The sequence below is a fragment of the Panthera uncia genome (assembly GCF_023721935.1).
Source record: "Panthera uncia isolate 11264 chromosome B3 unlocalized genomic scaffold, Puncia_PCG_1.0 HiC_scaffold_2, whole genome shotgun sequence".
In the NCBI taxonomy this organism is placed as follows: domain Eukaryota; kingdom Metazoa; phylum Chordata; class Mammalia; order Carnivora; family Felidae; genus Panthera; species Panthera uncia.
Genome location: NW_026057583.1, coordinates 6,184,871 through 6,209,413, shown reverse-complemented (window position 1 = coordinate 6,209,413; position 24,543 = coordinate 6,184,871). Strand labels below are relative to the sequence as shown.

General features: G+C 57.8%; 1 protein-coding gene across 4 annotated transcripts in view; it reads left to right on the top strand.

Moving 5' to 3' along the window:
• Positions 1-7,546: 7,546 nt before the first annotated feature.
• The window catches only part of CIB2 (calcium and integrin binding family member 2), a 19,953-nt gene continuing 2,956 nt past the window's right edge, over positions 7,547-24,543 (top strand). Inside the window, exons 1-5 of one of the 4 annotated variants that reach the window (XM_049614407.1) lie at positions 7,547-7,735; positions 12,066-12,100; positions 13,290-13,406; positions 20,691-20,802; positions 22,661-22,808. In XM_049614407.1, the coding sequence (XP_049470364.1) occupies positions 7,685-7,735; positions 12,066-12,100; positions 13,290-13,406; positions 20,691-20,802; positions 22,661-22,808 (463 nt within the window). In that variant the 5' untranslated portion in view covers positions 7,547-7,684. The remainder of the gene's footprint in view (positions 7,736-12,065; positions 12,101-13,289; positions 13,407-20,690; positions 20,803-22,660; positions 22,809-24,543) is intronic. The other 3 variants (XM_049614405.1, XM_049614403.1, XM_049614406.1) reach the window with 3 other exon arrangements.

Sequence of the window (24,543 nt, the reverse complement as noted above, 5' to 3'; positions counted from 1 at the left end):
CTTCCGGAACAGAAAACAGCACATCCAGCTGCTCAGTGACTTTGAGACAAAGATTGGAGGACTTTCTCCAATCCATATCCAATCTTCACATCAACCCCCTGAGGAAACCGAGGCACAGCGAGTAGCAGTGATGGCGGCATTACACTGGGACGCCTGATTACTGAGACAGTTCTCCTAACCGCTAAGTTTCTGTGGGGGGCCATGCAGTTCAACAACGGCTTCCCAAGAGAAGTCCTATCAGGTGCTGGGTGAGGACGAGTAATGAATACGCCCAGGCCTACCCTCCAAGTCTAGTGAGGGAGAAACACAGAAATTCAGTGACAGGTGCTTGAAGGGGTTTGGACCGGGTGGGGCTGGCTGGGGAAGATCCCGTCCTGGAGATGGTGTTTAAAGCAGTCCTTGAGGAGGTAAGATGTCAGCAGCCTGAGATGGGGTCCGAAAGGACCGGTGCCAGCAAAGACTTGGAGGCAGGAAAGCGTTGAATCCTCACAAGCTTAGGTTCTCAGACTGAAACAGCCCTCAGAGGTCGCCCGGTGCAGCCCCCATGGCAAGGTGCTCCCTGCTTCCCGAGCAGCTGGAGAGACATCATCTGGGAGCCCCTCCCTCGATGGGCCACAGGTTCCAGAACTGCTCATAGACGTTCTGGCATTCCTCCAACACGCAGGCCAGTGTCCCCTGGACAAGCCCCTTTGTCCTGTGCTGGCATTTGGGAGCGCCCAGACGTGCCATCAGCAAGGCATGTTGGGGCCAAGGTATGCTTGCCACTCAGGAGAAGGATCTGGAAGGTGTGTCCTTGTTTGTGACTACAGCACTACCCCGTCCAGGGGTGCTGTACTCTACAAAATGGTTTTAATCAAGGTGGTGGCCTTTAAATTAATAAATCAGCAAAATACATTATATTTATTCACATGCTAAATGCTTCTTTTTGCTTTTTTACAAAAGGAACACAAATTTTTTTCAGTAGAGTTTCCCTAATTTATTTTCCTAAATATTAGAACTTTAGTAAATAAATGGGCAAGGGACCTGAACAATCCTTTCACAGCCAAAGAAACCAAGAAACTTTTAACCAACCTTAACCATAATCACGTACATGCAAAATTTTTGAAAGTTAGAAACTTCTTTGGTCCTTTTATTAGAAAGTATGGATAAAATGCTCATGTCCTCTACGGTCTAATTGGTGGTGAAACGGCTACACTCTGAGTTCTGGCTGGCTCCCAAATACTGTACCGCCACCACCTTTCTGGAAACAGTTCAGTGTGTCTCACTCTTTCACCTCGTACGTAAATCCATTCCTGAGAATCAGTCCCTCGAAAAACCCCACAAAGACAGATCCATCGGCACAAAGATACTCATTATAGGGTTGTCTATAGTATTGTTAATTGAAAGAAAAGCAGTCTTAATGATTAACGAGGGAATGGTCGTGATTTAGGGTAAAGAATCGAGTGGAGCGCTGCACCGCCCTCAGAGGTGACCGTTGGGAAGACTCTTCGGCATCTTGGTAATTCTTTATGGTTCAATAGTCAGAAAAAATACATCGAAACTGAACGTGTCTTCTGTGCTCCGTCACCTCTTTCTACGTGTGAGCGATGACGAGCGGGAACCAGCTCCCTCACTCAGCCTTCCTCTCCGTGAAATGCAGCTCCAGTCTCCCAGCTGCCCAGGTCAGAAGACCTGAGGGTCAGCTCTGTTTTTTGAGGTTGAGCTACAGGCAGATGCTCCCCGCCTTCCCAGATCTAAGCCAGAGTCCTCTCTGGGCAGAACGAGGGCAATAGCATGCACGCTGGTCTCCCTGCTTCCCCCCTGCCCCTCACAGTCCGTGTCCTGCCTTAGGGGTCCTGTTAAAGCAGGAGACAAATACACCGTCCTCTGCTCAGAACAGCCAGCGACATCTGTCCGTTGGAGTAAAAGCCAGCGCTCTGACCATGGTGCCTCAGGCCCTAAGTAGTCTGCTCTTGCTTCCCGCCCCCCATGGCCCAGATGGAGGGTTTTCCCCACGACAGGCAACTCTGCAGCACCAGCTGGGTGTCCTACCGCGTAACTCGATTCTGACGCCATCTTTCCGGAGCTGTCACATCCCGAGGACCAAGGGCTCAGTCCTGTAAGACTGTCCCCATGACAGCACTGGGTGCAGGTAGTCCCTCCTGCCTCTGACAGTCAGCTGCCAACACGACCTGCCCGCATTCCCCTCCTTGGGTCCGGTTCCTTTGCCAGAGTGGCCCCCCGAGCTCAGGGAAACTTTTTTAAGTTATTAAAAAGTGTATTAAGGGGTGCACCGAAGGGTGCAGGTGAACAGCCAGATGCAGAGATACAGAGGGCGGGGTCTGGGAGGGTCCCGGGCACAGGAGCTTCCGTCCCTGTGGACTTGGTGTGTGTCACCCCCTGGCGCATGGGCGTGTTCACCAATCCGGAAGCTCCCCAAACCGCAGGCGTGTGCGACTCTTACAGAGGTTTCATCATGTAGGCATGATCAGGGACTAACTCTGCTTTCAGCCTCTCTCTTCTCGAGAGGATGGGCAGGGGGTGGAAATTCGAAACTTCTGATCATGGCTGGACTTTTCTTTTGACCAACCCCTCCAGGAGCCCACCCGGGGTCACCTCATTAGAACAAAGGACACTCCTATCCCTCACGAAGTTGCAAAGGTTTCTTTCGGGGGCCCTGTGTCAGGAAAGCGGGGGCTGGAAAACTACAGGCCACGGGTGAGCTCTGGCCCACGGCCTCCTCTAAGCTAAGGAGTTACGGAATTGCTTTCACACTTACACTTTTAAAAGTGTATAAAATCAACAAGTTCATAAAAATCGGTAACACTTCGTGAGACTTCAATTATATAAATTGGAGTCGCAGTGTCGCTAAGTAATGTCTTGCTGGAACACCGCCAAGCCCGTGTGTTTGGTGGCCGCATCCACAGTAGAGGGGAGTAGATGTACCAGAGGCCGTGGCTGTGGGGCCAGCAAAGCCTGAACTCTTTCCCATCTGGCCCAAACAGAAAAGGCTCACTGAACCATACAGTAATGATGCTCAGACATTTTGGTCTCAAGACTATTTCTCATTCTTAAAATTTGAGGGCCCAAACTTTGGTAATACAGATTATTAATATTTATCGTATTAGAAGTTAAAGCTGCACATGACCCCCAATAGCTATTTTAAACATATGTTTTAAACAATTATAACAATAAACCCGCTATGTGCTAGCTTAGTGCACATATTTCTACGGAAAATAATATTTTTAAAGACGGTAAACATTTAGTGAGAAGAGTGGCGTTGTTTCACATGTTTGCAAATGTCTTTAAAGCCTGGCTTAATTTAGCGGAAGGCAGCTGGATTCTCGTGTCTGCTGCTTCGTTCAGCCTGCTGCAGCACCGTGCATGAAACTTCTGGAGAATTCCACCGTGCACTTGTGAGAAGATGAGAGTGAAAACAGCGAACGATGTTTTACATTGTGGAAATAATAATGCCGACCTCACAGACCTTCTGTCAAGATCCCGGCGACCGTGCTTGGAGGGCAGCTGCCCGGAGGCGAGCAGACTTTCCCCAGAAGCCCACACTCCAGAGGCTCGTCCTCCAGTGCCTCTGCGGTGTGAAGCCATCCCAGCAGTGGAGGATCCTCTCATTAGCAAAATGGGTGGGCAAAGTGCCTGGCCTGGCTCAGACAGCGGTGCCCCAAGTGTGTTAGGTGCCGCCCACGGGCCTCTCCTCTCCCACAGACAGAGCGCAAGACTCCATGGGCTCTGGTCTTAAAGGACCACGTGGCCTCGGGGTCAGGCTGCTGAGCGAGGACACGGTGACCTGATCCCGAGTCGAAGGTTGTGTGGATCCTGATCCTTGAATACTGTTGCTTCCGCTTTGGACTGAGTCAGCGCCTGTTATGACACCTAAAAGGACAGGTATGCAGTCCACTGTGCTCACCGAGCAGGTTACGTAGCCGCTGAGGACCTCCTTGCTAATAGGTGACGGTCCACGGCGCAGAATTCAGCCTGAGACTTCTCGAGTCGCCTCAGCCGCCCCGCTCCCCAACAGCAAAGCTCCGCTCATCTGCCGCTCGCCACCGGAGCTGACTCAGATCCACGGCAAAACCGAGTCGGGTGGTGAGTGCCCTGCCCTGGTCATTTCCTGACAGATACACCACAGTGATCCCAGAGTGATGGGGATACAGTGCTACAGGTAGGGGCTCTGGCTGGAGCAGGCTGTGCTGAGGGGTGAGTACGGGTAGGGAAGGAGGGGGTCACGGATGTCCCCGAGGATTTTAAAGGCACCTGGAAGGACAGTTTGCAGGAAGTCACCATCAGGTCGGTCCCGTTCTCAAGCACCTGGGAGCCTCCCACATCCAGAATGTCTTCTGGCAGAGGGTCCGGAACAGGCCCACTGGGGCCATTCGGGGAGAAGGTGGGCTCACCTCATTTGCCGTGCACTAAAGGGCTTGGTCTCTTGATCCTCCAGCGGGAAAACCTTCTCCACGTCAGAATATTTGGGGAGTTACTTGATTCATCGTGTGAACAGGCCCAGGAAATGCAGGCTTTTAAAGAATGTTGATTCGCTATTTACCAAGACCGTGTCCTAGACCCTGGGGATAGAGCCAGATAAGACGTGCTGCAGCCGTCCTGAACCCTGCCCCCTCCAAAAGACACAGCCCCAGGCTGTGTATGCATCCGTCCCAAAGTAGTAAGATCTATGTGTGAAATGCTGGAGATACGGGGAAATGAGGAGACAAACTGTCCAGTGCTAGGACTGAGTTAGATTAAGTAGGCGGTTGCAGGGGTATGTGTATGAGATTGAGGTGGACCCAGTAACCGCTCCCAGAATATAAATTGCAGCTTGGGAGAGGCCAAGATGACAAGTGCTCTGTGCACAGAGATAAGACTTCTGGGAGGAATGAGGTTTGAATGGCCACTAAGATAGAGAAGCTGAGATAGTGGTAGCACGTTCCAGGAGGGGCCCCGAGGCGGGACAGCAAAGGCCGGGTCTGCGGGAGGCGTCTTCACCGTAGAAGACATCCCGCCCAGGCCTCGGGCCCGGGGCAGCGTCTCCGTCCCAGTCATAGAGGTCCCCTCAGTCTCCAAGTCGTAGAAGACTACTTGCAGACCAAGGACATTTCATCACAAAGAATGGCAACTAGTGCAGGAGGAAGGACAGGAAAGAAGGATAGAGATTCGTGTTTCACTGTGTAAGTTCACTCCTTGGGTTTTGATCCCTCGCGTTTTCCGTCCAACTTTTAAACTTTATGGAAGGAGTCAGAAATGAAAAAAGCCAACGTTTAATGAGTGCTTGCAAAGTGCCAGGCGCCACCATGGGACCCTCAGCTCCCTCTCGGCATACCTTCTCGGGGCGTGTCATTTATAAGACGGCGGCTGACTAGGAGTCGAGCTCCCGGAAGCAGTGGTAACCCCGTGTTCCCATCATCGTGTAATCAAGACTTAAATCCACCTGTTACCAACGGAGCAGCTCTTCTCTGAGACTATTGCTTCATCTGTGAAATGGGCAATAAGGCCAACTCTACAGACTTAAGAGGCGTGGATAAAATGTTTTGTGTTGCCCCTTCCTTGCTGGGTGGCTCCGGGCAGGTCACTCTGCCTCTCTGAGCCCAGGCTTTCTCAACTGTAACATGGGACTGTAACTTGCCCTCCTCACGGCACTGCTGTAATAGTTTAGGACAGAGGGCCTCCTCCACTATTGCCATTGCAATAGTGATCACGGAGGTTGTAAGGGAACTTTCACAGGGGTGTGAAGACAGAATCAAAGAACTGAAAACCCAGTCTTCTTCACAGAGGTTCTGGCTTCTCTGCATGGAGCGCGTGTCACACAAATATGCAGCGTGTTAGACAATGTACCCAGGCAGGATCTGAACACTGAATTCCGGCTCGCTCATGGGCAGTGTGGCGTCGAAGATGACGAGAAGGAGACGTGTAACAGTGACTGTGTGGTCTAAGGGGGCTCCCGTCTCCCCAGCTCTCTCACACGGGAGAAAAGGGAGGTACAGAGAGACTCTTACAAAGGTGTCTCTGCTCTAAAATTCCACAGTCTCTGAATTACTGGTCACATAGCCTGCCTTCTTTCCCACGGCTGAGACCCCATCGCACGTCTTCTGAATTGCTTCCTGCCCTTCTGATCGCCTCTCGTGACTCTTTGGATTTGAACAGGGTGGCTTGTTCTGTTTAGCTGATAGCTGCTGTTCTCACCTGAAGGTGGCAAAATGTTAGGTAACCCCCAAACAGGAACCTCAGGTAAAAGGAACATGTAGAAACACCTGGGAAATCTGCCAAACTCGGAGCCTCTAACCTCCAGCGATGATTCTCAAAGTGTGGTCGGGGCCAGCAGCACCAGCAACACCTGGGATCTTGTTAGACCCCCACATTCTGGGCGGTCCCAGACATACTAAATCAGAAACTCTGGGGGTGGAGCCTCCCACGTGCTTAAAGAAAGGAACCATCTATTTTTAAAGCATAACATGCTGAGTTCATGGAAGTCCAGGTGTGGAACAGCAGGCTGAGTCAGCACCTGAGTCCAGCCCAGTCGCGCTGCTTCCCAGCTGTAGGACCTGGAGTGTTACTGATCCTCTCTCAGCCTGTTTCCCCACCTATAAAATGCAGATAATGCCAGTAGAATCAACCGTCCTGGGGTTGGAAATAACACATGTATGGGTGGGATTCCTGGAAGGACTTAGCAGTGGCACTGTTTGCTGTGGTCTTTGGCATTCGCTTAGAAGTCCCAGGTGAGGGGCGCCTGGGTGGCGCAGTCGGTTGGGCGTCCGACTTCAGCCAGGTCACGATCTCGCGGTCTGTGAGTTTGAGCCCCGCGTCAGGCTTTGGGCTGATGGCTCGGAGCCTGGAGCCTGGAGCCTGTTTCCGATTCTGTGTCTCCCTTTCTCTCTGCCCCTCCCCCGTTCATGCTCTGTCTCTCTCTGTCCCAAAAGTAAATAAAAAAAAAAAAAAAAAAAAAAAGAAGTCCCAGGTGAGGCGCCTGGGTGGCTCAGTCGGTGTAGGAACCCTCTTGATTTCGGCTCAGGCCATGATTCCAGGATTGTGGGATGGAGCCCAGTGACCATCTGCACTGAGCCTAGAGTCGGCTTGGGATTCTCTCTCCCTCTGTCCCCCTCTCCTGCTCGCGCACGCGGTCTCTCTCTAAAACAAATAAATAAAGATTTTAAAAGTTCCTGGCCTTTGTCACACTTCACTGGACACGGTAAGTCCTGTAAATCCTCCTCGGTCTCGTGTGCAGCCAAAGATGCAAAGAAAGGCTAGTGAATCCTGTCCCGCTAAGGAACCCAGAGGGCCCGAGATGCACACACCCCTCCCCCCCGCGCAGAGGCCAGAGGTCCGCTCACCTGCAAAGAAAGGCCAACTCACTGACCCATCCTTTGCAGCGGAGGGCCCGCCCGCCGAGCCAGGAGTCCTGGCCCCGCCCAGCCGGGGGTCCTGGCCCCGCCCAGCAGGGAGTTCTGGCCCCGCCCAGCTGGAGGTCCCGGCTGCGCCCCGCCCCAATCCTGGCCCCGCCCAGCCGGAAGTGAGGCGGGGAGAGGCCGGGCAGCCCCTCCCGCGGAGGGAAGGGGCCGCCCCCTGACGGGGTGGGCGCACCGCACCGCGGGGCGGGGCGGGATCGCCCGGCCTCTCCCCGCCCGGCTCCGGTCGCACTCCCGCCTCCGGGTGGCCGCGGGCTCGGGCTCGGCGCCCGGACGACGGCGCGGCGACCGCCATGGGCAACAAGCAGACCATCTTCACGGAGGAGCAGCTGGACAACTACCAGGTGAGCCGGCGCCCGCCCTCCCCTGCTTTTGGCCGCGTGCCGAGGCCCCCAAAGCCAGTTACTGGGTTCGGACTCTGCCCCTGCCTTCAGGTAGGAGCGTGACCTTGGGATGTGACTTGCAGCCTCAGTTTCCCCACCCTTGCGTTGATAGCGCTTTCCTCGCGGTAGCCGTTCCTTTTCATCCCCGTTTAGCCTTCATACTCTTGGCCCCTCGCTGGCCTCGAACCCCTCCCCAGACACCTGTCCCAGCGCCCACCTTGGCACGGAGTTGGAGGGTCATGAAACGTGGGCTGCAGGGAGGGTCCCCGATCCCAGGAATCAGCCCAGGAGAATGAGTCTCTGCAGAGCAGAAATGACCTGGGGGCCTGTCCTGGTGGGGAGTGAGGTGTATCAGACCCCAAGTCAGATTTACGTTGGGGGTGTCCTGTTTACCCGTTTGGGGTCTCTACCTCTGGCCCCAGCATGGAAATAATTGGAGCAAGAAGGCAGGCCATGTGCCCGTTCCCACGCCCCCCTGCAAGGTCCCTCAGCCCCCAGCAGCCACCTGCTAAGACCCTCCTAGCACCTGCTGCCTCCAGAGCCAGGAAACTGCCCAGATCCGAGGCCCCGAAGCCCTTCTGCCATGGGGAGGCTTGTGTGGTTGCAGGATGAAGCCCAGCCCCCTGACTTGATGGGGCCCTGGCCAGCCTCCGGGGCTCCTTCCCTGCCCTGTGTGCGGCAGCCACCCCTGGGCTGTCGCTGGCCTCCTTCCTCCCTCCCTTTGCCCATGCTCTGGGACGCCCCTTCAGATTTCCCTCATCCTTCAAGACCCAACTGGGACGCCTCTGCCCGACTCCCCTGGTCAGAGGGGGCCTGCTTGGAGAGTGCTGTGGGAGAGAGGCACATCGGCAGTGTCTCCTGTGGCTGCCTGTTGCCTTCATGAATATTTCTTTTGGTAATGGGCCTGAAGTGTGAATCCTCTGAGGCCCCTTCTCCTCGGAAACGCTGGCCGTCAGTAATGGTTATCAGCTCCATGTGAGGCCCTGAGAAGGACCAGGAAGCCACATTCATGGAGCACTGCTGTGTGCCAGGCATTGGAACGGATACCCTCTAGGATCCTCAGATCCTAGATTCTGATAATCCCCAGATAATCTGGGGATTATCAGCCCCATTCCACAGAAGAGTAGACAAAGGCCGAGGAGCCACTCAGTGCCTGGCACAGTCCAGGCTCAAACTGGAATTTGAATCCGTTAATCCAAGGCTCACTGCTTTTGTTTGGGGGCAGGGCCTGTGTATGCTCTTTGTCCCGGAGAGGTCAACCTTGGCCTCGTGAGAGTACGATGTGCTCCAGGGAAGGAGGGTACTAGTGGTCCGTGGAAGACCCGGAGGGAAGGGGAACTTTTGCTCTGCAAGATTCAGAGAGAATGCAGTGCTTGAGCAGGGCCTTTGAAAGGTAGGCCCCCGCAGGCCCAGAAGGAGGCGTCTGGGTGGAGGGGAGCACGTGGGTGAAGGCTGGGGGGTGGCACAGGCAAGCAGGCGGACCCTGCCCAGAAGTGAAGCATAGCCCCATGGGGGGTGGGGAGCCTGAGTTTCCGCTCACACCAGCCTAGCGTTGGGTTACACTTGGGAGCCAGTCCCAGTGCTGGGTTGTGATCCTCCACCAGAGCCGGGCAGGGTGGGAGGAATGAGAGCTGACGAAACCTGAGAGCGCCAGTCTCCCGCCCTCTGCGCTCCATCCAGCCCCACGCCTGCCAGGCTCCCAGTTATGGCCCCCTTTCCCCAGTCCTCAGGTGCCAGTGATTCCCAAGTTCAGGTTTCTTTCCAGACTTCTCTGCCCTCCAGATCAATCTCCCAGACCCCTCAAACTGCAGAGCAGGGCTCCCAGCCTCCCTCAGAACCCACCACTGCTCCTCTGGCCATTCAAGTCTCACAGGCAGCCCACATTTTCAGTTAAGAGCAAGCCCTGTAACTCACCTGGGGACCCCCTCCTCTGTCTCCACCCAAGGATCCAAGGCAAGACAAGACACTTAGAATCTGAGTACAAAACCTTATTCTCTGCCAACACTGCCAGAATCCTGAGAAGCCTTTACGGTACTTGCCACGCTCACCCCCTAGGAGCTGCCTCCCTGGGATGAGGTCCAAGCAAGGTCAACAGAAGAAAAAGCAAAACGTTAGTGGGTGAGCAGGTTTGTGGCAGTTAGGTGGTAATGTTGAGAACCTACAAACAGCTGCTGCCACGTGTTCAGGACGAGGAGAAAGTTCGGTTAAGCAGGGCCAATGCCTTTTGTGAGACATCCTGCAGCCAGTGAAGCGTGTGGAGGGCTTACATGGGAAGACCTGTTCCTCATCCCGGAGCCCTGTGTCGAGCACCCATGGCGCTGGATGTGGAGTACACGGCCGGGGCAGGACATGAAACGGTCAGTGGACATGGTCATGGCTGGACTCTACAGTCTGTGGACTGCAGTCAAGAAGCAAAAGCCCCAGGTTGCAGTCAGCCCTCTGGGCTGCGTGTGCAACTTAGAGCAAGCTATTCAACTTCACCGAACCTCGGTTTTCCCATCTGTAGAGTGGGGAGATAATGCCTGCCTGCCTTCCCCCCCTCCCCCCACCATGGGCTAGGGACGAGGGTTGAACAAAATTGGATAACCAGAGCCCCCACGGACCAGGCCTGTGGTGATCACGGATGGGGTGGGGTGTGGTTCTCAGCCTGGGCTGCACGTTGCAGTCATGGAATGTCTCTGCAAACTCTGATGCCAGGCTCCACCCCAGGTGATTCTGCTCCAGAGCTGAGGGCCTCGTTTTAGCAACAGCATCACTGCGGGTGGAGCATCTTGGAAAGATTTGGATTCCTGGGCCCCACCCCCAGAATTTCTGGTGCAGCAGGTCTGGAGTGGAGCCTGAGCACCTGCATTTGCACTAAGTCCCCAGGTGATACTGGTGCGGCCAGTCCTGGAACCACACCTTGAGGACGGTTGATGTAGACAGGTGTAAGTGGTTGTGATAAGGGACCAGGGTCCTTTCGCTCGTAGGGCCTTTGGGTCAGGACCTAGATATTTCCTTTTCAACCCAGGGCATGGGAGAAAGGAGAGCAGAGGGGAAGAGGGGAGGCCAGGGCCTCTCCCTGTCCCTGGTTATGCCAACACCCCCACCAGGCAGGTTGGGAGGGGCCGAGGAGGGTCTGTGCCTGAAGACTCAGCTAGGCTGCCTTTGGGGCCTGCTCCAGGGTCTTCAGGAAATCCGTCCCCGCCTGAGTCGGAGACAGGGACTCCGAGCTTGGTGAGGGTGGGGGCAGAGGAGCTATTGCCTAGGGCAAAGCCTGGCCCCCTAGGACAAGTCCCTGGGGTCCGAGAAGGGCAGGGCGGCCAGCGGGCCTTTGGCCTAACTCCTGGGCGGCAGACTGGGTGACAGGGGACCCGGAAGTTCCCACTGGCTCCCCCTTTCCAGCCCTCCCGCGGGCGCCTCCTCTCTGGGCTTCCTGAGTGTGCGGCACAGCTGCGCCGGTGCCCAGGGACTCCGGGTCTCACGCGGGGCAGGCCTGGCTGGCTGCAAGCCTGGGCCGCGGCTGTGAGCCCCTGGTCAGCACATCCCCAGGGGCAACGGCGGCGAGGGCAGGGGGGCCAGGGCCAGGATAAGCACAAAAGCCCTTCATCCCTGGGGTGTTTTTGCCTCCATACGTCACACCGTGGCCAGACACCACAGCCGCCGCCACCAGGCAGGCCGGCCCGTGGACAGAGGCAGGTCACACAGACAAGGCAGGACACCGGAGACCAGTTTATAACTGGGCGACCTTAGGACCCGAGCGCTGCCCCCACCCTGAGGATCCTAGCCGCTGCCCCCTGCCTCCTCCTCCCCTCGCTTCCGCTCACCTGGCCTCCACCGCCTCCCCGTGTGACCCCCTCTATTCCTGTGGCTTCAGATGCCACGTAGATGCCGGTGTTTCCCCAGCCTGTGTGCCCGGGGCCTTCCATCTCTGTGCCTGGGACACATGGCACACGACGCGGGGCACCGATCTCGCGCTGCAGTGTGGATGGCGCCCCCTGCAGCTGAGACCCTGCCGGCCTTACCTCCTGACTGGTCTCCCAGCCCCTTTCCCCGCCGTCCCACAGAGCAGACTACAAGTCAGTGCCATCCACCTCCGGCTCGTCCCCCTGCCTGTGCGTGCACGCCCCCAAGGCTGCCCCACAGACCCCCACACCATGCTGCAGTTCCCTGGGCCAGGCCACAGCTTCAGGAGGTGGCTTCCCGGCCACCAGGCTGCTCTCTGCCCAGGCCGAGGCGGTTCCCGAGAGGTCCCGAGGGAAAGCGGGGCGTGGGCCCTGCAGCGGACTGTGTGTGTGTTTTCCCTTCACAGGACTGCACCTTCTTCAATAAGAAGGACATCCTCAAGTAAGTGTGGCCTGCGGTTCGCCCGCTGGAGCTGGGCCGGGCACCTCACGTGGGCTGGCTGCACGGGCTGGGACCGAGGGGGGCATCTGCCTGTCGGGAGCCAAGCGCAGGCCGCTGTGAGCTGGAGAACTTCCCACCCCGCCCGGCACCCAGACCCTTCTGCCAGGAATCAAGTGTCTCCGTCTTGCGTGCCCGGCTCTTTGGGGGGCCGTTTCAGGCACGTTTTCATTTTATCCTCCCTGCGACCTTGTAACAGGAAAACCTTTTGTCCCTACTTGGCTGTGGGGCCTGAAGACCTGGCCTCTGACTCCAGGCCCCTTGCTGTTTATTTGACCGTGTCCGGAGATCTGTCAGACTCGGGGTCCCTGAAATGCCCTCTGGCTCCAGCCCTGATGTCCCTCTGCCCTGGGAGGCCCAGAAGTCAAGGGCCTGGCCTGCATGCCCCCAGCATGCCTGAGCTGCCTGCCAGGGGCTCTTCCCTTTCCGGGACAACTCCTTTCTTTGGGATGGAGGAGGCGGGCTTTGAGGGAAGAGAGGAAGGGGGTTGGCAGCCTTGGAGCCCCAGGCCCAGGCAGTGAGCAAGACCCACAGGATGCCAGGCCCGGCCTCTCACGGGCCCTGTGCCTGAGCTACCAGGTGGCGTTAAAAGCCGGCGAGGTCACAGGACCGCTTTCCCCGGAGGCCGATGGGCGGGCTGGGGCTAGAGCCTGTAGCAGCTTCCCAGGCGAGCTGTGCTTTGTCACTGTCCTGACCACTCCACTCACACGGGCAGCTCCCTCCGCCTTTCCCCTCTGCCCCGGACACTCTTCAGCCTGCCCCCGGGTAGACAGGGGTCCCCACTTCTCCACCTTGGAGAGGCGGGGTGATGGGCCGAGCCCCGGCTGTGGCATCAGCAGACCTGGGCCCTACTCCCGCATCCTAGCTGTGTGGCCCCGGGCAAGCTTCGAGCCTCAGCCTCGCTTCTTCTGTAAAGTGGGGGCGGGGACACTTACCTCATGGCAGGGCTGAGAGGCGGGAGCACCAGGGCGCGGTGTTTGCACAGTGGGATTTGGTCTGTGACTTGAATGATGTGTGGGGTGGGGTCCCCGTCTGGACGGGGTGGCCCTCAGAGCCGTAACGACAGCCGTTGCCGGTGGCGTCCTGGGCACCGACCCTCACCGAAGCCTCACCACGTTCATCGTCTGTGCAGGGCCCCCGCCTCTGGAGAGGCCACACCCCGGCTGCTCGTCCTCCGAGGCCCGTGCTCATTCCTGCTCTGGCAGCGAAAGCTTGTCTCCGCTGCCCAGCGGCCCCTTCTTCACCTCTGGTACCCACATCGTTCCCGTGCCCCCTTCCAGACCCACCTCCGTGGTCGTCCATGCCACCCCAGCTCATGTGTCCTGCTCGTGTCCCCTGTGTCACTGCTCTTATAGTGTCCTGGATGCTCCAGGGGTTCCTGGCTCATGTGCTTTGCTCCCCCTGAAGTCGCAGTCAGCCGGGCCCCAGCCTCCCCGCCCCGTAATTGGGCGCAGCACCTGGTAACCCCCAGTGAGCGCTTGAAGACCACGTGGGCGAAGAAGGAGTAGGCTTGGCCATGAGAGAACATTCCAGGCCAGGAGCAGCAGGGCCAAGGACACAGGCCTGCTTCACCCCATGCCCACCTCCAGTGGTCTCACTGAGAGCAGCAAGGTTGCCCGTGGTACGGGCACGTGGCACGAAGGCCAGGCATTAGACTAAACATGGCAGGTCTTTGGGGTGTCCCTTGTCCCCTGGCAAGTGGCGAGCCCCAGGCAGATGGGGGGATGCCGCGCAGTCCTGGCCTGCCCAACTCTGAACGCTTCAGCGCCCCAGCCTCTGTAGCTCGACCCAGAGCCCAGGCCGGGCCTGGGGTCCAGACACGGGTAGGATCCCTTCTGGCTGCTGGATGCCCCTTCCTGCTTGTCCCGTCCCTGGTTCATTCAGGCTCTGCCACTGTGTTAACACTCACTGGGGACCCAAGGGACCAGACCCGGTGCTTTTTCTGCAAAGTGGTCATGTCAGGAGGAGGGGGCGGGGGATGGAGCGCCTGCTGTGGGTCATTCCCTGTCTCTGCACTGTCCCCCCGCCCCCAGCAGGCCCCTGTGTTCAGCACAACACAGGGCCGCTTGGGGTTTTATGGCCCACCCGTGCACCCTCGGCAGGGGTGGTGAGAGCAGGCAGCACATGGGATTGTGGCCCCTGGAGGAACCACGATAGCTGCGTTCCATTTTGGCCCCTTCTCTTTTCTCCAACCTTCTCTCTGGGCCCCAGCGAGGGCCAGTGAAGCCTACCAGGGACTGACCACCCCTGCCGGGTGAGCCCTCTCCACCATTCACACCTCAGGTCCAGGCAGGGCAACCGGGGCCCGGAGCCCAGCTCGGCAGCGTGCGGCAGGCCGTCGGCAGAGCCGGGCCCCGGCCCGCCTGGTGAGCTGCCCCCAGCCCTGGCCCGGTGGGTGGCACGGAGGAAACCCGAGCACAGGTTCTCCTTGCAGCGGCCCTGGGTCACGATAACCATCGGCGGTTCCCCCCCCCGGGCCCCCGGGGCCCCCCCCCCCCCCCGGGGGCCCCCCCCCCCCCCCCCCCCGCCTCCCCCGCCACTGCCACGTGGATTCAGTTACTCGCATGACCTTTTCCACCCTCATGCGGAGCCCTCTTCCTAGCAGGTCCCAGGTGGCACTCTGCCTGCCCTCTGCCCCCCGTGGGCCTGTGCTCCTCGGTGAGGGGACCCGAGTCCTTGCCCCCCGGTGCAGAGAGGCCCTCAAGCTAGCACCGCAGAGTGTTTCCCTGCGTCAGTGTTTCGTACCTTGGTTTCTCAACGTGCTGAAAACTCTGTGGGCTCTGTTTTAATTACTTTAAGCTTTTTATTTCATATGTGATATGTGATGACCACAGAGAAATTCGAAAACAGAGGTGCCTGGGGGGCTCAGTCAGGTGAGCATCTGACTCTTGGTTTTGTCTCAGGTCATGGTCTCACGGTTCATGAGTTCGAGCCCCGTGTCGGGCTCTGTGCTGACAGTGCGGATCCTGCTTGGGATTCTCTCTCTCCATCTCTCTGCCCCTCCCTGCTCACTCTCTCTCTCTCTCTCAAAGTGAGTAAATAAACATTAAAAAAAAATCAGAAATAAAGCCAGTCGAGAGAAGACAAAAATTACTTGTAACCCCATCACTTGGCGGTGATGAGCGTTGATGTTTTGCTGTGTATCGTGTCAGTATTTTTCCTCTGTGTTTATCAAAAATGTGTCTCATGTTGTTTTATAATGTGCTTAAAATTGCTTTTCCTTTTTTTTTTTATTTTTATTTTTTTAAATTTTTTTTTTCAACGTTTTTTATTTATTTTTGGGACAGAGAGAGACAGAGCATGAACGGGGGAGGGGCAGAGAGAGAGGGAGACACAGAATCGGAAACAGGCTCCAGGCTCCGAGCCATCGGCCCAGAGCCTGACGCGGGGCTCGAACTCACGGACCGCGAGATCGTGACCTGGCTGAAGCCGGACGCTTAACCGACTGCGCCACCCAGGCGCCCCAAAATTGCTTTTCCTTAAGCAAACTTTAAAAATAGGTTTAAAAACATGATCTTGCCACATCCTTAATTCATTTGGCTGGACGCGTAGGTTTTCAGCACTTGACCATTGTAATTAGTCTTGTGACAGCACGGCTGTGCCCCACACCCCTGCGGTAAATTTCTTTTTTCTTCTTTTTGTTTTAAACTTTTTTTAACGTTTATTTATTTTTGAGAGAAAGAGAGACAGAGTATGAGCGGGGGAGGGACAGAGAGAGAGGGAGACACAGAATCGGAAACAGGCTCCAGGCTCTGAGCTGTCAGCACAGAGGCCGATGGAGGGCCTCGAACCTACGAACCGTGAGACCATGACCTAAGCAGAAGTCGGCCGCTTAACTGACTGAGCCACCCGGGCGCCCCTGGGATAAGTTCCTAACAGATTTCTGAATTGAAAGGTATAGACCTTTCTTTCTTTCTTTCTTTCTTTCTTTCTTTCTCTCTCTGTCTCTCTCCCTTTCTTTCTTTCTTTCTTTCTTTCTCTCTCTCTCTCTCTCTCTCTCTGTCTCTCTCCCTTTCTCTCTTTCTTTCTTTCTTTCTTTCTTTCTTGGTATACACATTCTTAAGACTTTTGATTTTTACTGCTAAATTGCCCCCCACCCCTGAGAGCACTTTTTTTTTTTTTTTTCGTTTTTTATTTATTTTTGGGACAGAGAGAGACAGAGCATGAACGGGGGAGGGGCAGAGAGAGAGGGAGACACAGAATCGGAAACAGGCTCCAGGCTCCGAGCCATCAGCCCAGAGCCTGATGCGGGGCTCGAACTCACGGACCGCGAGATCGTGACCTGGCTGAAGTCGGATGCCTAACCGACTGCGCCACCCAGGCGCCCCCCTGAGAGCACTTTTGAACCATCTGCTCTGCCAGCTGCCCTGCGTGAGGTCCCGTCTCCCTCCTTCCTCAGTCACGCTGGCCGTTGCGTCTTTGTCTTCCATTCCCCCAGTCATTTACTGACTGCCCCGGGGTTCTAGCCCACAGTCGGGCCCACCCACGCGGTGGTGGCTTTCGGGGGACTCTGCAGGAACCGCCGCTCATTGGCCCGGAACAGTCCAGACTTTTCGTGTCCTGTTTTCACTTGTAAGTTTTGGCAACCCAAGTTTGGATTACTGTTTCAATTTAATTTAATTATATGTACGTGAGCGCTGAGCCCAAATGCGGACCACCAACCAGTCTGCGACTTCCAGAAGAATCCGCTTCTCCCAGTGATTTCAAATGCTCTTTGTCGTGGACTGTCCTCACACCCGTGCTGCGCCGTGTCTGTGCCGCTCTGGTCCGCGAGGTGACCGGCTGTCCCCTCAGACTCTGTTGTCACAGCTGAGGGGCAGACGCCCCCCCCCCCGGGTGCCCTCTTTCAGGCCCGCCCCCCCTCCCACACTGGTGCTTTCACACAGACTTTTGAATCTGGTCGGCAAGTTCTTTGTTTTGTTTTCTAATTTAATTATTTTTTTAAATTTACATCCAAGTTAGTATATAGCGAAGCAATGATTTCAGGAGTAGATTCCTTAATGCCCCTTCCCCATTTAGCCCATCCCCCCTCCCACAATCCCTCTAGTAACCCTCAGTTTGTTTCCCATATTTATGAACCTCTTCTGTTTTGTCCCCCTCCCTGTTTTTATATTATTTTCGCTTCCCTTCCCTTCGTTCATCTGTCTTGTCTCTTAAAGTCCTCATATGAGTGAAGTCATGTGATGTTTGTCTTTCGCTGACTGACTAGCATAATCCCCCCAGTTCCATCCACGTAGTTGCAAATGCCAAGATTTCATTCTTTTTGATTGTGGTCGGCAAGTTCTCAAACAAACCGCTGCAGGTTTCAGTTAGGATCGTCTTCATTTGGCAGAAATGTGGAGACAGGAAATAGAGGCACTTACCTTGCCACCCAGATACTTTACATCTTTTTACACACTTGGTTTTCATACTTAGTTGTTGTTGGGGGGGGGCGTGATTTTTTTTTCCTATTGTGATTTAGGTCTTTTATATCTTATTTTTGAATAGGCTGATGCTGGTACATAGAAAACTATTTTGAGGGCACCTGGGTGGCTCGGTCAGTTAAGTAGCTGACTTCGACTCAGGTCATGACCTCATGGTTCGTGGGTTCGAGCCCTGTATCGGTCTCTGTGCTGACAGTTTAGAGCCTGGAGCCTGCTTTGGATTCTGTGTCTCCCTCTCTCTCTGCCCGTCCCCAGACTCATGCTCTGTCTCTCTCTGTCTCAAAAATAAAACATTAAAAAAAAGAAAACTATTTTGTGCAAAAGGGCTACTGAGCCCTTTCTCATTCAAATAGTTTTTTAACTGATTATTTTTGGTTTTCTGGCAAATAATAATTCTCCTCCTTTCCAATACTTAAATATACCGTCTCTTCCCGCACTGACCACCGTGGCCAACGGTCACGGGGCGATGCCTTGTAGCGGTGGTGATAGGCAGCCTCCGGCTTTTCTGGGGATGGCTCTGGTGTGGTGTGGGGTGTTGATTTGGGGTAGAGCATCCCTTTGTTTCTGTTTTACTGAGGATTTTAAGCTTTATTATTGATAAAATTACTACTTAAAAATATTTATATTTTAGTGACCACTTTACAAATTCAAGCAGTTTGGGAGCAGGTGAAGTGACAAGTGAAAGCTGGCCCCTTCTTCTTGCTCCTATCTGCCCCCACCTTGCAGGGGCCAACAGCATAAATGTGTGGTGCATATTTTGGCCTTTATTCCTGTGTCCATACACCCATCAGGTCATAAATATAGCTACCAACTTGACAAAACAATTTTTTTGCCGATTAATACGATTCGTAGTCACAGATTTTCGAAGGGTTAGTCCAACGGCGTATTCCTGGCTTAAATCCTACACGGTCTGAATGTGTCACTCTCTCAATACCGTGGGACTTGATTTATCAATATTTCACGAGAGTTTTGCATCTGTGTGTGCGTCGTTGGTCCCTTTTGGATGCCACCCGTCGGGTTCTGCGAGCAAGGTTCTTACTAAGTTTCTAAAATGAACAGGGAGGCGCCTCCCCGACTGCTCCGGACTCCGGGGAGTTGAAGCAGCACAGGTGTGACTTCTGCCCCGGGGTCTTAGGACAGGGCCAGCATGCCCTGTACTGGGACGGGGTGACTGTTCGGTTTCCCCACAGTGATTCAGCCTTCCAAATTCTGAGTTTGCCTTAGAAAAAATAAGTAAATAAAATAGAAGGGTCACCTTAGTCCTGGCGTCAGGGCAGGAGTCGGCCCTCCCGCCCCAGGGGACACCCCAATCTGCCAGCACTCGGCCCTCTCCCCACCTCCCTGGTGGGGTGCTCCTGGCGGGCAGGCAGCTGAGGGCCGGGTGGCCTTGCTAATGCCATCCTCCCTGACCCCGCAAGTGTGAGGACAGCAGGACAGCCCCCATTCGCCGATAGGGAGGTCCGTGGGGGTCCGACCTCAGTCTGCCGTGTGGCTCGTGCTGCGGCCACCCTACATGCCTTTGGAGGTGGAGGGCAATGCCCACGGCACCCAGCATCACACCCCACATGTCAAAGGTCAAGGGCAGGGTGAAATGTAACAGAAGTTTAGCACGTTTGTCAAGTACGTGAAACCAGCTATGTAAATTGTGATATGCAAGTGCTGGTTCTGTGTTTGGGGACAGTAAACAAGGACAGGTTTTTCCTCAACTTGGAGCGAGAGCGAAGATAGGCCTTGAATGCCCCTGGCGGAGAGTCCTGGCCCCATGCTGTCACTCGGGTATCTACTGACGAGGGTCGGGCTTTGGGATTTCCCTCCAGCCCTGTGTTTCCCAGTGGTGGCGCTTCTGTGCGATTCTGGACGTTCGTGGGGACTTGCGTCTGGGGGAGTGGCCTCATGGCGTTTTGCTCTGCGTTCACCCCGCCCATGCGGAGCCAGGGCGGCCTGAGAGAGACACCAGCATCCGCCTCCCAGGGTGGTTGAGGGATTAAACTGAGTCATCCACACGGGGGAATCGACCCAGAGCCTGGCACAGAGTGAGGACTCGCTAAACGGGGCTGGTGTTACGTGTGCACCGGGCAGGTAGTAGAGTGCTTGGCCGGAGAGGGCTGCGGGCCTGTTGCGGGCGCCCGGGGTGTGTCAGTGGGCCAGCCACTTAGAACACTGGCTTTAGGGGAGTGGGCCAGGCAGGGCGGGGGCTCTGGGGATGCTTTAGTCCAATTCCCAGGAGTCCTAGGCCCCCCCTTGGGTGGGTCACCCGCCTCAGCCCCTGGTCGGTGCCCCCTGAACTCATCCCCCCATCTGGCAGCACGTCTTGGACACGATTTCATCTGACCTGAGCTGCATTTGTGTGGGGCGGGACTTGGGGGCTATTCTCCCGGATGTTAGGGGCAGAAGAAGACTGAATAACGGAGGATGGGCCTCCCCGGGAGCTAGGGGCAGGAGGTCCCACACCCTGGAGGGTCCTCGAGTCGTTCAGGCCAGCTTGTGTCCTGGGGCCACCTGAGCACTGACCGGGCTGCCGGCAGGGTGGGAGGTGGGAGTGACTGGGGCCCTGGCAGGGCCTGCCTGTGGGCGTGAGTGCCGCCGGCGGCTATTCCAGAGACCCAACCCTCAGAGCCTGCTTGGGACCCAGCAGCAAACGGCCGGGGCTCGACAGCTTAAGGACTGGGGAGGAGGGGTAAATGCCCTGGATCTCCGGGCCTTCGTTCCAGCCACGTCCCTTGTACTTCCAGTTGTGTGGCCCCGGACAGACGGCTCTTAACCTCTTCAGGCCTCGGTTTGCCACGCTGAGAGCTGGGGGCGCAGCTCACCTGTGTGCACAGCCGGGGGCAGAATTAATGGGGCGACACCGCTGGCATACAGAAGGCCTTTATGGGGCCCAGAGAGGGAACACGGAGACCTGGGGGTGGGGGACACGACCCGGTTATCAGCATGGGGGCCTGCTGCCCCCCCTCCCAGGCCCCACTTCCTGCGCTCAGAGCAAGGCCATGGGGCCTGTGTGGAGCGGGGGGCTGGGTGCAGGTGGGGCAGCATCGGCCGAGAGGGACTCAGGGGATGCACACACCCCCCCACCCCCCCCGCCCAGCTCTTTCCCTCTGCCTCCCTCGCAGGTTGCACGCACGGTTCTACGAGCTGGCCCCCAACCTCGTCCCCATGGACTATAGGAAGAGCCCCATCGTCCATGTGCCCATGAGCCTCATCATCCAGATGCCAGAGCTCCGGGTACGACAGAGGCCGCTGCTGCTGGGCAGGTGGGCTGGGGGGCAGGCAGCGGAGGCACCCAGACCTGGTGGAAGCCGGCTCCGCCCTTGGTGGCTGTGTGGTCCTGAGAGGATCACTGGACCTCTCTCTGCCTGTTTCCTCCCCTGTACTCTCTGAATAAATGCGCCACACGTGTGGGGACTGCATACGGGTGGTCAGTGCTGCCCTATAGTCTGTGTCACCTGCTTGCCCCTTTGTGACACGGCTGGTCATCTGTGCATGGCCGACCTTATGTCTGCTCTTCTAGATTCCTCTGTCTCCCTGTCTGGCATTAGCCTCTCTAGCACGGCTATCCACACCATCACTTCTCAGACTTGAACGTGCACAGGGCTGCCTGCAGATCTTATCAGGGTCAGCAGGTCTGGGCCAGGAGGTCAGGGTCAGCGGGTCAAGGTCAGAAGGTCTGGGCCAGCAGGTCTGGGTGAGCAGGTCAGGGCCAACAGATCAAGGCCAGCAGGTCAGGGTCAGCAGGTCTGAGCCAGCAAGTCAAGGTCAGCAGGTCTGGGCCAGGAGGTCAGTGTCAGGGCCATCAGGCCAGAGCCAGCAGGTGTGGGTCAGCAGGTCAGGGCCAGCAGGTCAAGGTCAGGAGGTCAGGGTCAGGGCCAGCAGCTCTGAGCCAGCAGGTCAGAGCCAGCAGGTGTGGGTCAGCAGGTGTGGGTCAGCAGGTCAGGGCTAGGAGGTCTGGGCCAGCAGGTCAATGTCAGGAGGTCAGGGTCAGGGTCAGCAGGTCAGAGCCACCAGGTGTGGGTCAGCAGGTCAAGGTCAGCAGGTCTGGGTCAAGAGTTCAGGGTCAGGGCCAGCAGGTCAGAGCCAGCATGTGTGGGTCAGCAGGTCGGGGCCAGCAGGTCAAGGTCGGGAGGTCAGGGCCAGCAGGTGTGAGTCAGCAGGTCGGGGCCGGCAGGTCAAGGTCAGCTGGTCTGGGCCAGCAGGTGGGCACTAAGATTCTGTTTTGCAGCATGTTCCCAGGTGAGGCTGTACCTGCTGGACACCACACCACATGGGTATTTGACACGAAGGTTTCATTTCACGAGCTCCTTGCCTGTAGTACGTCGAGGGCAGTCCCTCAGTAGGGAAGGTTGGTTTTCGGGGCACAACTCCACACAGCTGTGCAACTCTGCCAGCAGCCCCCTGCCAGCACTTGGGTGTGTGTTCCCGGGGTCAGGGCACCACGTGGCAGCCACTCCGGCGCCTCTGTCCCAAGGGGTAGTGAGGCACCGGCCTGGCCATGGCTCAGAGGGTCCCTGGAGGGGTGGGCAGTCTGGCAGCAGCCCCTCGGCTGTTCCAGAGCCTCCTGGGCTCAGCACAGAGTGGGGGCTGGAGTGGGGGCTCCAGGAAACATGAGCCCCCAGAGACCTGGGATCAGAGGGAGGAGTCGGGTGTGGCTCCCCGGAGGAGGGGCCCCCTGGAGCTGATCGAGGCCCGGGGTCTGACTGCTTGTCCGGGCTCATTTCTCCAAGCCTTTGGGGCCCCACTTCTGCGCGGCAGGACCCTGGCCTGACCTCACATAGCCAAGGGCTGTCTGCGCCCTGGGCCTCCTCTTCTCCTCCCCATGGTGGCAGGCACCCCTGTGCACCCCTTGGGGCAGTGGGGAGCACACTTTGGCCCTGCTCCGTGCAGGTCTGAGCGATGGGTGGGACACGAAGTGCGGTGCCTGGACTGACATCCACACCTTCCGTGCTTTGTCTGCCCTCACAAACCAGTCACGCAGGTGTGGTGGTTCCCACTTTGCGGGTGGGACGGTGTGGAGGGTTGCTCGGGGTCAGGTCACTCGTCCAGGGTCACCCTGCACCCACACAACCACTGTGGCTGTTTCCTCCAGGAGAACCCCTTCAAGGAAAGGATCGTAGAGGCTTTTTCAGAGGATGGCGAGGGCAACCTCACCTTCAACGACTTTGTGGACATGTTCTCTGTGCTCTGTGAGTCGGCTCCCCGCGAGCTCAAGGCAAACTATGCCTTCAAGATCTACGGTAGGGCCCTCGGGCTGCGTGCTGGTGTTGGGGGGGCTCCCCTCGGGGACTGTGTGCTGGTGGTGGGGGTGCTCCCCTTGGAGGCTGCTGGTATTGGGGGTGCTCCCCTCGGGGACTGCTGGTGTGGAGGGTGCTCCCCTCGGGGTGCGAGCTAGTGGTGGGGGTGCTCCCCTCAGGCTGAGTGCTGGTGGTGGGGGTGCTCCCCTCAGGGGCTGCGTGCTAGTGGTGGGGGTGCTCCCCTCAGGCTGAGTGCTGGTGGTGGGGGTGCTCCCCTCAGGGGCTGCGTGCTAGTGGTGGGGGTGCTCCCCTCGGGAGCTGCTGGTGTTGGGGGGGGCTCCCCTCGGGGACTGTGTGCTGGTGGTGGGGGTGCTCCCCTCGGGGGCTGCTGGTGTTGGGGGTGCTCCCCTCGGGGACTGTGTGCTGGTGTTGGGGGGGCTCCCCTCGGGGACTGTGTGCTGGTGGTGGGGGTGCTCCCCTTGGGGGCTGCTGGTATTGGGGGTGCTCCCCTCGGGGGCTGCTGGTGTGGAGGATGCTCCCCTCGGGCTGCGTGCTAGTGGTGGGGGTGCTCCCCTCGGGCTGAGTGCTGGTGTTGGGGGTGCTCCCCTCAGGGGCTGCATGCTGGTGGTGGGGGTGCTCCCCTCGGGGGCTGCGTGCTGGTGGTGGGGGCGCTCCCCTCGGGGACTGTGTGCTGGTGGTGGGGGTGCTCCCCTCAGGGAGTGTGTGCTGGTGGTGGGAGTGCTCCCCTCGGGCTGAGTGCTGGTGGTGGGGGTGCTCCCCTCAGGCTGAGTGCTGGTGGTGGGAGTGCTCCCCTCAGGGGCTGCATGCTGGCGGTGGGGGCGCTCCCCTCAGGCTGAGTGCTGGTGGTGGGGGTGCTCCCCTCAGGGGCTGCGTGCTGGCGGTGGGGGCGCTCCCCTCGGGCTGAGTGCTGGTGGTGGGGGTGCTCCCCTCAGGGGCTGCGTGCTGGTGTTGGGGGTGCTCCCCTCGGGGACTGTGTGCTGGTGGTGGGGGTGCTGCCCTCAGGGGCTGCATGCTGGCGGTGGGGGCGCTCCCCTCAGGGGCTGAGTGCTGGTGGTGGGGGCGCTCCCCTCGGGGACTGTGTGCTGGTGGTGGGGGTGCTCCCCTCAGGGACTGTGTGCTGGTGTGGAGGGTGCTCCCCTCGGGCTGCGAGCTAGTGGTGGGGGTGCTCCCCTCAGGCTGAGTGCTGGTGGTGGGAGTGCTCCCCTCAGGGGCTGCGTGCTGGTGGTGAGGGTGCTCCCCTTGGGCTGCGTGCTGGTGGTGGGGGTGCTCCCCTCGGGGGCTGCTGGTGTTGAGGGGGCTCCCCTCGGGGACTGTGTGCTGGTGGTGGGGGTGCTCCCCTCGGGGGCTGCTGGTGTTGGGGGTGCTCCCCTCGGGGACTGTGTGCTGGTGGTGGGGGTGCTCCCCTCAGGGGCTGAGTGCTGGTGGTGGGGGTGCTCCCCTTGGGCTGAGTGCTGGTGGTGGGGGTCCTCCCCTCAGGGGCTGATTGCTGGTGGTGGGGGTGCTCCCCTCAGGGGCTGAGTGCTGGTGGTGGGGGTGCTCCCCTCAGGGGCTGATTGCTGGCGGTGGGGGCGCTCCCCTCGGGCTGAGGGCTGGTGGTGGGGGTGCTCCCCTCAGGGGCTGATTGCTGGTGGTGGGGGTGCTCCCCTCAGGGGCTGCATGCTGGTGGTGGGGGTGCTCCCCTCAGGGGCTGCGTGCTGGTGGTGGGGGTGCTCCCCTC